This window comes from Denticeps clupeoides, chromosome 3 (genome assembly GCF_900700375.1).
Source record: "Denticeps clupeoides chromosome 3, fDenClu1.1, whole genome shotgun sequence".
NCBI classification, from domain to species: Eukaryota; Metazoa; Chordata; class Actinopteri; order Clupeiformes; family Denticipitidae; genus Denticeps; species Denticeps clupeoides.
This window is the reverse complement of record NC_041709.1, coordinates 35,327,602-35,344,993: the sequence shown is the minus strand read 5'-3', so window position 1 is coordinate 35,344,993 and position 17,392 is coordinate 35,327,602. Positions and strand designations below refer to the sequence as shown.

Genomic DNA, 17,392 nt, shown 5'->3' with positions numbered 1-17,392 from the left:
AGAAGACGGGGGGTTTTCCTCTGACTGTTGCGTGTTGACAACACCCTGGTGTTTGCAAGAATTACTCTAATCCTGTTGGGATTATTCGAAAATTTGTCTCCTATTTTGAGTTTCTCACTTCGAGAAAATTTGTGTTAGACCTGCAGCCTGAACTTTGGCTGTTCAACTGCATCAACTGTATTTATGTGTATAAATATACAAAGTGAGAATTGAAATGGTCTCAGTTCCTTTTTGAACCAAGTTTGTACTATAAATGCGGTAAAACCTCGAGTTACTCACCAACGGCGTCATGTCCACCACTGAAATTCACCAGTTTAAATTCTGTCTACTAAAAACTGGTATGAGTGAGTTCTGATGCCAGTATTACCTACGCAGAACAAAAATACTTCGATCACGAAGCACCCTGTAAATGAGTCTGTAAATGAGTCAGCTACGGATCTCATCCATATTATATATATTTTTATACAGAACGCTGACCTGGTCTAGTTCCGGGTCGGTGTCCCAGGGGACGGCCGCGTGACGCTATGGCTACCATTATTTTATGTGATTATGCTGTAATATTTGTAGGCCTCGGCGGCCTATATGAAGCCTGACTTGCTGGTGAGTGGGAAGCTCAGAGAAAAACTCTGTAGAGGTTAAAGGTCAGCCAGACCTTGGTGGTTTCTGAGAGCCTGGTGAAGGAATGTTAATTTTGGGCAGTGGTGTCCTAGCGGTTAAGGAAGCGCCCCTGTAATCAGAAGGTTGCCGGTTTGAATCCCGATCTGCCAAGAAGCCACTGAGGTGCCACTGAGCAAAGCACCGTCCCCACACTGTCAGGGTTAAATGCAGAGGACAAATTTCACTGTGTGCACCGTGTGCTGTGCTGCTGTGTATCACATGTGACAATCACTACACTTTATTATTATTATTATTATTAATTTATAATGGCTCAATCTGGACACTTCCTGACCAGACATTCACAGCCAGGGACACAATTTATGATTTCAGTCACAAGTAGGAGCACAAGTAAAGTATTTTTAAAATGAGCATTATAAACAGATATGCATGTTTCTGAGCACCGGTACACAATGGCACTCCTTGTCTCTTGCTCCTAAATCTTATATAAGCGCTTAGTGCCGGACACAAGATCCTGGCTGTGAGCAGACAAGTATCAAGACAAGTACATTTTAATTAGAATTAGATTCACAATTGGACTACTACACACACACACATATGCAACTAAAAATATGTTTTAGGTCAGATTTCATACCACCGGTTACGCCTTAAACAAGGTATGCCCCGATGGGGAATGTTAGGGCTCAGAATGGAGGATGGATGGATCCATGCTAATTAATGCTGTGGGACGGGCAGCTGGAGATCTACAGATTTTCAGATCCAGGATAAATGACAATAATAGTTTAATGGATGTAACTCGAGGTGTGAACCTTCGCTGGTCTCACGATTCGATTAAAAGTGGGTTGAGAAACGACCCCATCGGGGTTATGGGTTCTTCATCGCAGGTGTGGTGAGCATGGGTGTTGCTTGTCGTGTCTCGGAGGGATTCGGAGTCTGCAGGGCCGTTATCCACTACGTGACCCGAGGTGTCCCCCCCCGTTCCATTTCCAGCTAAAACTGGTCCTGTGGGCTACAGGACCTAGTGTAGCCCACAGAGGTTCCCCGGGCAGGACGAGAGTCAACATACTGGACTGATTGAACAAACCCAGCGTAGGACTGGGAGCTGGTGACAGAGGCCCTCCAGAGCCAAGCAGGAGGGAGCCGTCAGTAGATTGTGGCTTTGCTACATTTGAAAATGTAGTCTGTGAACTTTGTGATCCTAGGGCAGAATTCAGCTTAATGATAAAACCCCTCCAGGAACACAAAAACAACGTTCAGAAAAGCTGAGGAGGAGAATAGCATCTTTACATTTACATTACATTGCTGACCAGATAATGGCTTGGGGCTGCACAAATGTATTTATTTTAATATAAAAAATGTAAAAAATCTCATTCATTTTAACAGTGTCATTGAGAAAACGACAGTGGGAATCTATGTCGCCAGAGACTCCAGGCAATGACTTTTCTGATGTTGGCATCATCATCGAGGGTGAGGTGGTGCTTCAAGATCTGGATAATGAGGCCATTGCAACAGCCATGCTGTTTGGACCTTTTTTTACTCATGCTGTTACATCCTGTAAACATCCTGTTACAGCCCTTATTACACCTCGCACTGCATCTGGTATACTCCAAGCCTCCAGTACTGCTCGCCTGGTCCCTCCATCTCTGAAGGTAAAAGGAAGACGCTCATCTAGACTCTTCTCCATCTTGGCCCCTCGGTGGTGGAATGAACTTCCAGCTCAGTCACTGAGCACCTTCACACGGCAGCTCAAGACCTTCCTCTTTAGAGAAGATTTAGATGAACTTGTAACCTTCTTCTTGTCTGAATTCTGTATAAACTAGAACAGAGTGAATAAAAAGATTGTATTCATAGTTGGGGGTCCTAGTGAACCAGAACTGACCACTTCATCCATGGTGACATGGATGAAGTGGGACCACAATAAATAACCGCACTCATTGTTAAGTCCAGAAACAAAAAAAAACTGTCATTTTATACTTCTGCTTCACCAGTTGTTCACTCCTTTACCGCCATGTCGACAGGGCCAGTTTTCCCTTCTTCCTCTCTCTGCTAAACGTTCTGTGATTGGCAGCATATTTTTTTTTTTTAGTTTGTTTGTCATGGGAAGTGAAAAGATGGAGAACTGTCCACAGTCTAAATATTCCGATCATGGTCAATTCAACTTTAATTCAGTTGAATTAAAGAATTTTGAATACCGTTTTAAACTAAGATGGCATGATAATGTCAGTGTTTGAATTTTTACTCTCAGTTTTACTGTTCAATCTTTGAATTTGAATAAAAGTTTTTCACATGCAACTGTTTTCCCATTTTATCTGAATTAGACAATGTTAATAGAAAAGTATTAGACATAAATTAGACCTATTAATCAGGTCTATAGTTACGTCAAATTGTTTACAATTACAATTTTTATTTTTAACAATGTTTGTATTGTTCTCTTGCAAAATGGTTCCCCGTAACCTTTTTCAAAAGAAAACGTCTAATTTCTGTTGTGATTGAGTTGATAAAACTCTGAAAAACTGACATTACTTATTCACTGTTGATTTGTATTACAGTAGAACGATAATGGCAGGCCACCATCTTGGAAGAGAACAATACAAAGGCCTCCATTGTAAAATTGTGTAATTGACACTAGAATATAATATGAACATGTAATATGACAATGTGTAGTATTTAAGTGACCAAATAGTATTGGAGAAAATGTTATTGAACAGTGTTGGGAAAAAGTGATAAATAGAGAAGGATTAAAAAGAGCTTAAATTACATTAACAAAACATGTTTCAATCATACTTTATCAACATAAACACGTTTATTGAATATGAATAATCAATTCAAAAGCAAATCATCATTGCTGCCAAAGCAAATCATCTATGTGCAACCACTGTCCACTATTTTTCAGCACATGATCCAAAAGAATCCAAAAGTACAAAAATGTTCAAATAAAAGCTGGAGATGAAGTTCTTCTTCTACACAAGAGGAAGCGTGGAAGTAAAGGTGGAAAACTAGAACCACATTTTTCAGGTCCCTAAATCCGCATGACTAAATACTGAAGGGGCCGCTTTAAAAATCAGTAACCAGTACAACATCCAGACAGTCCTACAATAAAATACAGACCTTCTGTTATTCATTCTGCACTAAAACGTCCATCTCCATAAAATAGGTAAAGTCTATACCAGCAACTGAAAAGACTGAACCACAGACGGCACCTCCCCCAAACGAAGGACACAAGATAAAGGTGGCCTGTCTAAATAATGTCTGCCATTCTCAACTTGCTATAAAACATCCGACAGATAAAATTTCCATCTGTGGACATCTGGCGGTGATAGACAGCATTTAAATTTTTTTATTTTGTTATGTTACAGCCTTATTTCAAAGATAACTCACATTGACATAAGTATTCAAGGCTTTTGCTCATTACCTCGTCACATTCAGAGTTGTCCTGACGCCACACCTTTGATATCTTGGCTGTGTATTTAGGGTCATTGTCCTGCTGAAAGAGGAACAGTCATCCAGGAGGTCTCTGTACATTGCTGCAGTCATCTTTCCTTCCTCCTGACTAGACTCCCAGTTCCTCCAGCTGAAAAACATCCCCAAAGCATGATGCTGCCGCCACCACGCTTCACTGTATTGTGGTATTGTCCAGGCATCATGTTCCAAACTTTCCAAATTTTGTTTCTCATGGTCTCAGAGTCCTTCGAGTGTCTTTTGGCTACTGGTGCAATGGATATAAAAAAAAAAAAAAAAAAACCTCACGGTTCAGATTGGATCAGTAAAAATTAAATAAATAAATAAATAACATAAATAAATGGAGAGTTAAATTTAAGTATTTTTTGCCCATTAAAACATTCAACTCAAGACTCATTTGTGTTAAGTGTCCCGCTCAGGGACACAATGGTAGTAAGTGGGATTTGAACCTGGGTCTTCTGGTTCATACCCGCTAGGCTACTACCTCCAACACTGCATAGATCTAGACAACCGCTTGCCGTGCCCTTTCTCAGACACGCTAGCTTCCCCCAGTACTGAAGCCATCCGGGTTTCCAAAGGCCTACTTCCCCCCTCGTTTTTTCAGGTTTACACCGAAGGCTTGAATATTCATGAGGTGGTCTGCGTTTACCGTGTATGTTTGAAGAGTTTCAACATGTGTAGAGGGCACAATATGCGGCAAATCCGCACCCGCAAAACCGTCTTTTGATTGCACGTACCCTTTTTTTTTTTTTTTTATAAATGAGACCCCTGGTGTGTTTTGAGGTATGACTTGGTGGAGAAACTCTTGCCACACTGGACACAGTGGTGGAGCTTCTCTCCGGTGTGCACCCTCTGGTGTTCTTTAAGGTTTCCTAGTCTTTTGAAACTCTTCCCACACGCTGTACACGGGTACGGCTTCTCCTCGGCGTGTAATATTTGGTGTTCTTTAAGGTACGGTTTATTTGAAAATCTTTTCCCGCACTGGACACACTGGTAGGGCTTCTCTCCAGTATGTATCGTCTGGTGTATTTTAAGGTTCGATGCTTTTACAAAACTCTTCCCACACACCGAACACCGGTAGGGCTTCTCTCCAGTATGCAACGTTTGGTGTCTCTTGAGGTAGGAATTATTTGAAAAACTCTTCCCACACTGGTCACACTGGTAGGGCTTCTCTCCAGTATGTAACATTTGGTGTTTTTTAAAGTACGATTTATCTGAAAAACTCTTCCCGCACTGGTCACACTTGTAGGGCTTCTCTCCAGTATGTAACATTTGGTGTTTTTTAAAGTACGATTTATCTGAAAAACTCTTCCCGCACTGGTCACACTTGTAGGGCTTCTCTCCAGTATGGGTCCTCTGGTGGTTTTTAAGGTTTGATGCTTTTACAAAACTCTTGCCACACGTCTCACACTGGTAAGGTTTATCTCCGGTGTGAATCCACCGGTGCAGGTCAAGTCCAATGGCATTTACAAAACTCTTCCCGCACTCCAGACACTGGTAGGGCTTCTCACCCCTGTGTGTCCGTTGGTGTGTTTTAAGGTTTAATTCTTTTACAAAACTCTTGCCGCACTGAACACACTGGTAGGGCTTCTCTCCAGTGTGTATTTTCTTGTGTTCTCTAAGGTTCCCTGTACTTTTAAAACTCTTCCCACACGCCGAACACGTGTACGGCTTCTCTCCAGTATGGGTCCTCTGGTGTATTTTAAGATTTGATGACTGTGTAAAACTCTTCCCGCACGCCGAACACTGGTAGGGCTTCTCTCCAGTATGTAACATTTTGTGCTTTTTAAAGTATGATCTATCCGAAAAACTCTTCCCACACTGGACACACTGGTAGGGCTTCTCTCCAGTATGGGTCCTCTGGTGTCCTTTAAGGTTTCCTTTTCTCCTAAAACTCTTCCCACACATTTCACACTGGTAGGGTTTCTTCACTGAACGTATGTTCTGGTGATTTTTAAGGCGTCCTGCTCTTGCAAAAGACGTCCTACACTGTACACACGGGTAGGGCTTCCCGCCAGTATAGATCCTGTGGTGACTTTTGACATCTGATGCTCCTGCGAGACTCTTCCCACACTTCACACACTGGTGGGAAAGCATTCTCTGTTGTGTTCCAAGGTTCTTCTCCTGTCTTGAACTGTAGACACCCTTGTCGAACTGGTGCGTTTTTTCTTCAGTTTCATTTTTACATGTTTGATCAGTGAATTTGTTCCCAATTTCTGCAAATACAAGCAAAATTTGAAGTCAAATTTACACCTTATGCAATATGTGTGACTATTTGTGATTGGTAGTTTTTCCTCCAACTTATCTCCATAATGCATAAAACTGGTTTGAAACAAACACGAGAAGTTAAAAATACAATGAATCACATAACATGGCATTTTACAGCTTTACAAGTCTCCAGCAACAATAAAAATCTAGTTATTACAACGGAGTTGGTAATAACTAATAGCAAAAAGTCACTGTTGCCAAGTTGGTGACTTTGTAGACATATCTAGAGACTTTTTAAAATTTTATCAGTAAAAACTCACATAAAATTACTAAATGTTTAAATAACTGCATTTTAATAACACTTTTTAGACAGTTGTACAACATATATTATTATATAGGAACTGCCTGATTTAAACGGGATCTTACAAATTCGCTGTGTTGCCTCGTGTTGTTGCATTTTTAACTACAAGTTCGCCGTGGGCCAACCGCATTTCCATTCGCACCCGGGCTGTCGTTGTGACATCACATGACTTGTAAAAAGTCTTGTGTACTTTAATAGAGCTGTGGGTGTGGCTTTGAACGGAGTAAGAACTAATATGTGACGTTTGGCTAGAACCCTGTGAAAACCCCCAGCAACAACAAATACTCCACACCCACCTCGGAATAACTGGAGTTATATATATTTTCTATATTATTTCTATATTATTTTATATATAATCCACTTACCTCCATCATCCAACTCTTTCTTCACAACGATGTCTTTTGGTTCCAGTGTTTTACCACAGTTCAGAGGTGTGATGGTATCTGATGGTGATATTTCTGGTTCTACATGCGTTCTGTTCTGACCAGAAGACAGACAGGGATCCACCGTGGGACCTTTTAGTGAAGCAAAAGTAATAATTATTGCAACAATTATCGTTCAAGGATGGCTTCCACCCAGATCACATCATACTAGAAATGATTTCTACACGGCACAAATATTCCTGTTATGTGTTTCTGGGTAGGAAATATTTACACAGATACCTTTTTTTGCCACCATCTGAAACACTCACTTCACTTACCGTAAGTGATCACATCTTGCTTCTCATCATTCCAGGTTGGTTTCAGTATTTCACCACAATTCATAGGTGTGATGATATCTGATTTCTTCAGTTCAATGACTGCTATACACTTGTAGAGCTTTTCATCAGTATGTTCACACTGATGACATTTAAATGGACCCAATGTTGTAAAGTATTTAGAGCAAAGTGTGCACTGGTAGGGCTTCTCTCCAGTATGTATCCTCTGGTGTATTTTAAGATATGCTGCATCTGAAAAACTCGTCCCACACTGTCCACACTGGTAGGACTTCCGTCCAGAATGGTTTCTCTGTCGTATTTCAAGAATCTTCACTTGTCTTGAACTGTTCTCAGAATTGTTGAACTCTTCTTCTGATCCCATTTTAAATCTTTCAAAGAAATTACGTCCATTTTCTGTAAAAAGAAACAATTTGAAGCCATTAAAGACATATTTAAACCAGACTCATTTAATAACATTTTATTAGAAAAAAACACCGTGATCGGGTGACGTCATAACCCATAACCAGAAGGTTGCCGGTTCGGTTGTATTAGATGTGCATTAACAGTATGATTATGGGATTCTGACAGATATGTCAGAATGTTCCATAGATTGTCAATCATCCAGAAAATCTCCTCCATTTTGGAATTCTACTCACCTGAATAATCTTCATCATCTGACTCTTCCTTCATAACAATTCCTGTTGGTTCCAGTATTTTACCGCAGTTCAGAGATGTGATGGTATCTGCTGATATTTCTGGTTTAACATGTGTGCTGCTCTGGTCTACACTCCTCAGATCAGCAGGTAACAGAGACAGACTGGGATCCATCTTGGAATGAAGCAGAACAATAATTTGTAATTACAGCCAATAATCTTTACATAATTATTTCATTCATTATTTTTGAATGAAATAATTAGACGTGTTTATCTAGTACTCAGATATTGTGACAAGCACATTTGAGAAATATAATAAATTGGACAAAGCAGATAGTCACATAAAAAGGCTTATAGCTCATGTGAGCTGCTGCAGTCTTTTACAGTCAGTCACAGCAGAGTGTTTTCTTATTGTTCTTATATGTTTCTTATATGTTCTGCATGTGATACCTCCCTGTTTTACATTTACAGCATTTACCAGACCCCCTTATCCAGAGCGACTTACAATCAAGTAGTTACAGGGACAGTCCCCCCCTGGAGACACTCAGGGTTAAGTGTCTTGCTCAGGGACACGATGGTAGTAAGTGGGATTTGAACCTGGGTCTTCTGATTCATAGGCGAGTGTCTCACCCACTAGGCTACTCCACTACTATCACCTTAAATGTGATTGGTGATGTTGGAAATGTGTTGGATAAAGAACAGTGAAGAAAAAGTGTCGACATTAAAAGTGTGAATGATCCCAGACATCAGTCTGAATGAGCATTTAGCTGCTAACGTGAAACTACTTTAGCATAACTGTATCTGTTGCTGTTAAACCTGTTCACCAGCCCGCTGGACACAAACTACTACTACACAAACTAAGCTTTTTTTACTTTTAAATCCACCCGCACCAGACCGCCACTTTAAACAGTTCAAATAACACGTAAAAGGGCGACTTTTGGTGTATTATTTTATCATTATATTTTTTACATTTACATAGAACTACTTACCTGTGCAGCAATGCGCATTTCGAGCGGAGCGTTCACTTCCGGGTGAAAGCGACAGTTGCTCCTGCTGTACCTCGATATAAACACTAGATGGCGATGAAGACGGAGCCGCCATCCTGCTGTACCTCGATATAAACACTAGATGGCGATGAAGACGGAGCCGCCATCCTGCTGTACCTCGATATAAACACTAGATGGCGATGAAGACGGAGCCGCCATCCTGCTGTACCTCAATATAAACACTAGATGGCGATGAAGACGGAGCCGCCATCCTGCTGTACCTCGATATAAACACTAGATGGCGATGAAGACGGAGCCGCCATCCTGCTGTACCTCGATATAAACACTAGATGGCGATGAAGACGGAGCCGCCATCCTGCTGTACCTCAATATAAACACTAGATGGCGATGAAGACGGAGCCGCCATCCTGCTGTACCTCGATATAAACACTAGATGGCGATGAAGACGGAGCCGCCATCCTGCTGTACTTCAATATAAACACTAGATGGCGATGAAGACGGAGCCGCCTTCCTGCTGTACCTCAATATAAACACTAGATGGCGATGAAGACGGAGCCGCCATCCTGCTGTACCTCAATATAAACACTAGATGGCGATGAAGACGGAGCCGCCATCTTGCTTTACCTCTATATAAACTCTAGATGGCGATGAAGACGGAGCCGCCATCCTGCTGTACCTCGATATAAACACTAGATGGCGATGAAGACGGAGCCGCCATCCTGCTGTACCTCAATATAAACACTAGATGGCGATGAAGACGGAGCCGCCATCCTGCTGTACCTCGATATAAACACTAGATGGCGATGAAGACGGAGCCGCCATCCTGCTGTACTTCAATATAAACACTAGATGGCGATGAAGACGGAGCCGCCTTCCTGCTGTACCTCAATATAAACACTAGATGGCGATGAAGACGGAGCCGCCATCCTGCTGTACCTCAATATAAACACTAGATGGCGATGAAGACGGAGCCGCCATCTTGCTTTACCTCTATATAAACTCTAGATGGCGATGAAGACGTAGCCGCAATCCTGCGGTACCTCGATATAAACACTAGATGGCGATGAAGACGCGCGTCTAAACGGAGCCGCCCTCTTGCTGTACCTCAATATAAACACTAGATGACGATGAATACGGAGCCGCCATCCTGCGGTACCTCGATATAAACACTAGATGGCGATGAAGACGGAGCCGCCATCCTGCTGTACCTCAATATAAACACTAGATGACGATGAATACGGAGCCGCCATCCTGCGGTACCTCGATATAAACACTAGATGGCGATGAAGACGGAGCCGCCATCCTGCTGTACCTCTATATAAACACTAGGTGGCGATGAAGACGGAGCCGCCATCTTGCTGTACCTCGATATAAACACTAGATGGCGATGAAGACGGAGCCGCCATCCTGCTGTACCTCGATATAAACACTAGGTGGCGATGAAGACGGAGCCGAATCCTGCTGTACCTCTATATAAACACTAGGTGGCGATGAAGACGGAGCCGCCATCTTGCTGTACCTCGATATAAACACTAGATGGCGATGAATACGGAGCCGCCATCCTGCGGTACCTCGATATAAACACTAGATGGCGATGAAAACGGAGCCGCCATCCTGCTGTATCTCGATATAAACACTAGATGGCGATAAAGACGCAATCCTGGGTCAATCTGATTGAATTTAATCAGATTTAAAGAACCCAACCGAGCTGTTTACATGAGACGTTTTTAATCTGTTTCCGTAATTAATCGTCAGATTACAAACGTCAGACATGTATTTATGACCGAGCTGTGAACATTTTTTAACTAGCCTACTTTTTTCTTCAAAATGTAAAGGGCATATAGGTTTTTTTTTGTACATTTAAATGTACAAAGTACAATTTTTTAATGAGTTTAATATGGAAGATGAACATCCATTTACCTGCTAATTTGCTAATACACATACTAACCTGCTAATACACATGTAGTGCTCAGAGCGTATGATAGTGAACCAATTGCTGTTGGTGAGTGTGAAAACTATGACTATTTTTTTTTTCTTAGGTTGTACGGTGTGTTTTTAAATGCATTTCTTATTCTTCTTAGCAAAACAACAACAAAACACGTCAAGAAGTGACAGCTCTGGGTGTACTGCTGACGCCCTAGGTAAATCTATTTTACCTAATAGTGTGTGAAACGGTATGATTTTTTATTTTGTGTTTTATTATTTTAATACAAAATAATAAAACATGTTAAAGATCTATGTAAAAACATACCTTTTTTCACCACATGTTTTTTGACTTGGTCCAAATTTCGTCTCTTCCTCGTGGCTTTTCTTCCTGCCGGTTTTTCAAATCCTCGACTGGGTATGCTTGCTACAAAATTTTTAATAGCAGCTGTACGCAAAGATAGATATTGCAAAGAATCACATATCATATGACAAAAATAACGAAATAAAAAATCATACCGTTACACACACTATTAGGTACAGTAACTTCCCTTTTTTAAACTTGGGTGCAATGCCCGTAAAATGACTAATATTATCTCTAAATTAATAAACAATTTTTAAGCATTATTCTAGTAATGTAAAATTAATTTTAAACAAAAAAATGTTTTTGTGAATTATTCCTGTTTTCTCATATTACATCCAAATGTATGTAACAATTGATATAATTTAAAATCTAACTCATAATATAATGTTTTATGACCATACTAAAAATATAGGTGTTTCTTTTGTAATCTTGAGATAATTATAAAGTTTGTTTTACTTTACTTTCACATTTAAGGTCAAGTTTTTATTACTTTTAAAAAGATAATTCTAAATGCACAGATAAGGCAGCATCAGCTGTTACACAGCTCCATGTCTTCCAAAAGCATGAATTAAGAAACAGCACAGCACACGGTGACACAGTGAAATGTGTCCTTTGTATTTAACCATCACCCTGAGTGAGCAGTGGGCACCATGACAGGTGCCCGGGGAGCAGTGTGTGCTTTGCTCAGTGGCACCTCAGTGGCAACTTGGCAGATCGGGATTCGAACCGGCAACCTTCTGATTACGGGAGTCTGGTAGTCTAGTCTGTGACAGGATTGTCTGAAAGCCCGGTGTGGCCAGCAAAACTTCTACTAGCGTGAGCAGGTGGACAGGCGTGTAGGCCAGACGCAGTATCCAGGTCTGAAAAAGAGGACATGTCCAGTAGAAGTTTTTTTTTTTTGTATAGTTAGACAACCAACTCTCCTTCTCAACTCACATCAGCAATCTTTCCCACTCCTGTAGATTCCTTCTCTGCAATATCAGGCGAATCCGCCCTTGTCTGTCAACACAGGCCACCCAACTACTGGTTCAGTCCTTAGTAACCTCACGACTGGACTACTGCAACTACCTTCTAGCTGGTCTACCACTATGTACCATCCGACCTCTACAACTCATACAAAATGCAGCAGCATTACTGATCTTCAACCTTCCCAAGTTCTCCATACCGCCCCTCTGCTACGTTCCCTCCACCGGCTCCCAGTAGCTGCACACATCAGGTTCAAAATACTGATGCTGGCCTACAAAGCCAAACATGGAGTAGCACCATCCTACCTCACAGCCCTTATTACACCTCGCACTGCACCTCGTATACTCCGAGCCTCCAGTACTGCTCGCCTGGTCCCTCCATCTCTGAAGGTAAAAGGAAGATGCTCATCTAGACTCTTCTCCATCTTGGCCCCTCGGTGGTGGAATTAACTTCCCCTGGAGGTCAGACCTTCTTCTTTAGAGAATATTTAGATGAACTTGTAACCTTCTTATTGTCTGACTTATGCATAGAAACTACTACAGAGTGAATAAAAGATTGTATTCATAGTTGAGGGTCCTAGTGAACCAAAACTGATCACTTCATAGATGGTAACATGGAAGCACGTTGTAAGTCGCTCTGGATAAGGGCGTCGGCCAAATGCCTTAAGTGTAAATGAAAATGTGTAGTGCCTGAATCACACTATTGCAGTCAAACACTGGGGAAAAATAAATGTGGGTAAGAAATTCATATTTACTGAAAATGTTCAAACTTTTTACATTCAACCGAAGACATTGGTGTTTCAGTGGTAGAATTCTGGCCTGCCACACGGGAGGCCCGGGTTCAATTTCTGGCCAATGCAGCTATTTTTTAGGGGGCAATGGTGGCCTATCGTTTAAGGAAGCAGCCCCCTAATCAGAAGGTTGCCGGTTCAAAACCCGAACCGCCATGGTGCCACTGACACACTGCTCCCCGCCACTGACGTCCCCACACACTGCTGCCCGGGCGCCTGTCATGGCTGCCCATTGCTCACTCAGGGTGATGGTTAAATGCAGAGGACAAATTTCACTGTGTGCACCGTGTGCTGTGCTGCTGTGTATCACAAGTGACAATCACATCTGGTGTGTTTTCCAGTTTGACCTTGTCGTAAACCTGTTCCCGCACTGGACACACCGGTACAGCTTCTCTCCGGTATGTGTCCTTTGGTGGGTTTTAAGGTACGATTTACTCGAAAAGCTCATCCCACACTCAACACACTGGTAGGGCTTCTCTCCAGAATGTATCCTCTGATGTTCCTTAAGGTTTCCTGCTCTTCTAAAACTCTTGACGCAAACTTCGCACTGGTGTGTCTTCTCTTCAGAAAGCATGCTCTGTCGTTTTTTTACGGTTCTTCACCGGTCCTAAACTGTAAATACAGCTCTTTTCCCCTTCAGTTTTCTTCTGATATCTCTGATCCGTGGTTAGATTGTCTGTAAACACAACCACCATTCAAAGCAACTACATTCAAATTTACACTATTTACCATGTGTAACTAGTTGCTTTTCTTTAAGGTATATTTATAATGTTTAATACTTGTTGGACACAATATCATGGGAGTGGTATTTGTGTCAGCCAATCAGTGCCTATGAAAACCAATATTTGCCATTATAAAGTAAAAGGACAGACGGCAACTTTTCTATTAGTAAAAAAATAAACACTCTGAAAAACATATAGAAATTATTGCCATATAGGTCAGTTACATTTTGCTGAACTTTGACCTTTGCACACTGTGATGCATTGCTGCACAACCAATAGAAACAAAGCAGTGAAATGGGCTCTGACTCTAAAGATGTATTTATTAACTGTACCGTGTTAACGCAGCACCACGAGGAAGGCGGTATGCTGGAGTAAAACTGCCAGGTGGATTTTGAGAGTGAACTTGTGCAGGTTTACCAGTCCCTCCAGGAATTAATGCAAACTCGGCCAATCGCCGCACTGTTGTTGAATTGCTGCAACCTTTTCACAATTTTGACCGACCACAACATATTCAGTAACACATAACCATAGCCTGTGCATATTATAATGTAACTTTTACCTAGTGAACGGTAAAGGCAAGGCAACTGAAGCACTGCATTATGGGATCTGTAGTTTGTGTGTTAACAGTGCCTCATATCGCTGGGCCATTGTAATAGATCTATATGAAATAATCTTGTGGACTAGACGTGGCCCGTGGGTCGCGAGTTTGACGCCAACATGTCACATAGTGCACGTAGGCACATGAGACGATTGACAGAGTGTCACAATTTTTCACTCAAGTTGCCGCAAATTAAGACATTATAGATCGCAACAAACACAAAAAATTATCTCAACATCAATGTTTTGTCAGTGTTTATTACCTCTGCAAACACCATCCAGACACTGCTCCCCGGGCACCTGTCATGGTGCCCACTGCTCACCAAGTACTTTCACTTTCACTCTCCATCACTCAATCCCCCCTAGAAATCCTCACACAAATTTTAAATTTTTAACTCTTTTTACCTTGCATACTTGTTACACTTTGTCACTTTATACTTTGACTTTATACCTATTTGCACACATTCACCCTACCTGTTCCAAATATTTTATGTTAAAGATATAAAAGTGTAATATCTGGTTATTTTTGCAATATTTGCATGTTGGTTCATTGTATACTTGCAATATTTGCAATATTGTGGTCTGTACAGTTGCTAAAGCATTTCATTGCATATCATACTGTGTATGACTGCGTATGTGACAAAGTTTGAAATTTGAATTTGATGGTTAAATACCCAGCTGATAAAACAGACAAGCACAGAAGAAACGTGTGAGTTACCGAGTTGAAAAAACATTTTCATGCATTTGTAGAGGCCGTGGGTGCACTGTTCACTGGCTATGAGATAAAACCGAGATCATGGATGGACATGCTGTTATCTCGCAGCACAGGGAATGGCAGACGACGTTGACGTTTCTCTTCAGTTTCGATGAGTCGACTGATCTGATGAATGTGGCACAGCTTTGTGTGTTTATCCGAATGGTTTTTGGAGATATGACTACCAAAGGAGAGCTGCTGACCATTTTACTGTTTAAAGAACACTCCAGAGGTGAAGATACTTTCCACACTTTCATGGAATTTGTTACTAAGAGCCAGTTGTCCCTCTGTAAACTAATTTCAATCACGACCGATGGTGCTCCAGCGATGGTTGGCTGCACTAGTGCTGCCTGAGATGCTGCAACTTTCAGCTAAAGAACCTTTTGGATTTAGCTCTCCTGAAAGATTTGAACGAACTTCTCAATGAGCTTAATTTATAGCTGCAGAAGCACATAATCAACATGGTCAGTTGATTATATTTCATCTTACCATGATACCATGAGTATGCTACAGGCCTGCCAGGTGTGTTTTGACAGAGAAAATGTGCTGGTTTACCGGGACGAAGGTGAGATGGGCGGAGGACCCCTAACCATGAAGTTCCTCACATTATTGAATGTTAAATAGTTGATTTAGTAGTGGTTTCTAGCTGTATGATCTTACAGTGAAATGAGTCCGACCTTGTGGTATCTGTTATATTACCTTTATTAAATTGATCAATTATAATAATGTTAATTCATGTGTTGAAAAGAGTTTAAAAGTAGTCAATGATTAGTATTGCATACTACATAAGGCGAACTATTCCAGGTTTAATTTCAAAATGTTAACCCATTAAAAATACTCATTCATAATTTACAGTAGTCAATTATAACTAGTTACATTACTTTTATGTTGTAATTGAAATAGTTACAATATTACATTTTAAATAAGATGAATTACATCTTGCAAACACTGCTGCTACCTTTACTAACGTGAAACTACTTTAGCATAACTGTATCTGCTGCTGTTAAACCTGTTCACCAGCCCGCTGGACAAACTGGTGACCAGCAGCACTGTGCGGTGACGTCGCCGCCATGTTGTGAGTGGCTTTTTGGTGTAAAAGTTGAGTTTGCTTGTTTTTGTGCTGCTTAGTGCTGTGCCGACCGTTTTTCTTGAAATTGAAATTGGATTGGCAACCACAACGCAGAAGGAGGAGAAGGGAGTGGAACTGTGTGGAGGAGGCTGATCACCAGCAGTATTCCCGGCAGTCCTCTACAGTCAAGCTGCAACTATACCCACGGTGTACCGCTTCCCCACACACATGTATATTCCCCCTACTTGCAGACCCACAAGTCTCATACAGCAGCCATACTGTCCCCATTTAAGTGGTCAGGCGTCCCCCGACCGACACAATGTCCACATTCATGTCCTGGTGAGGGGTCTCATCCCAGCCCCCCTCCAGGGTTAAAAAGTTTCTGGTACTGGTGGTGATGTGTAACTCTTACGCATTGCTGCTCGTGTTTACAAGGGGCTTCAGGTTTCTCTGGAAATGTGGTTGTTTGGAGACTTTCTGTTTTTACACATTTTCATACCACACTTTACAGACAGTCTCCAGAAGTTATACATGACATACACAAATTCAGAGTTAAAGATCACATCACTGGCTTTCTCTAAATCTTTTATAGCAGTTTATTTTTTTATGTGTTTAGAAAAGATTGGCCAACTAAGCTTTTTGAATTCATTTCACTTTTTTTTCTGCTTGCACTTGGAAAAGATGGTGGTTTTGTTTTGCACAAAGTTACTTTATACCCTTGATGAAGGTACCATCCCCACACACTGCTCCCTGGGTGCCTGTCATGGCTGCCCACTGCTCACCAAGGGTGATTGTTAAATACAGAGGACACATTTCACAGTGTCACAGTGCTCCTGTGCTGCAGTTTTTCACAATGACAATCTGACAATTACTTCACTGTGGCTGTAAAAATAAATTTTATTAAAAAAATAACTAAATTGTCAAGCGCATTTTCCCTTATAAATGCTTCGCTACAGATCTTATTGGTCCTTAGTTCACAATTATAGCCACTTTGATCCAGTCCCACAACAAGATTTCCCAGGATGCGCCGTTTTGGTGTCTGTAGCTTTAAATGCTAATGAGGAGGAGAGAGGCAGGACAAGGAGGAGAGCGGCCTATAGAAGTTGAGCGGGCATTAGCCAGACAAAGTTTTTATGATGTGCAGCAGAGGCTCTCAATAACCATTTTCCTTTCCTCTGCACCATTTGGCTGAGATTGACCTTCTGTT

At 41.4% G+C, this 17,392-nt stretch overlaps 1 protein-coding gene across 1 annotated transcript; it reads right to left on the bottom strand.

Annotated features, from left to right (window-relative positions):
* Positions 1-4,800: 4,800 nt before the first annotated feature.
* On the bottom strand, positions 4,801-8,053 carry LOC114785686 (oocyte zinc finger protein XlCOF6-like). The gene is made up of 4 exons (XM_028972202.1): positions 7,997-8,053; positions 7,344-7,754; positions 7,009-7,158; positions 4,801-6,290 (listed from the first exon to the last, which is right to left on the bottom strand). The coding sequence occupies exons 1-4, from the start codon at positions 8,028-8,030 to the stop codon at positions 4,828-4,830; spliced, it is 2,058 nt and encodes a 685-aa protein (XP_028828035.1). The 5' UTR covers positions 8,031-8,053; the 3' UTR covers positions 4,801-4,827.
* Positions 8,054-17,392: the final 9,339 nt, after the last annotated feature.

Coding starts and splice junctions, on each gene's coding strand:
- LOC114785686 (XM_028972202.1), bottom strand. CDS start 8,030: ATGAAGGAAGAGTCAGATGATGAAGATTATTCAG. Junction 7,159..7,343: donor GCAAGATGTGATCACTTACG/GTAAGTGAAGTG, acceptor CTTCACTAAAAG/GTCCCACGGTGGATCCCTGT. Junction 6,291..7,008: donor GAAAGAGTTGGATGATGGAG/GTAAGTGGATTA, acceptor TTGTATTTGCAG/AAATTGGGAACAAATTCACT.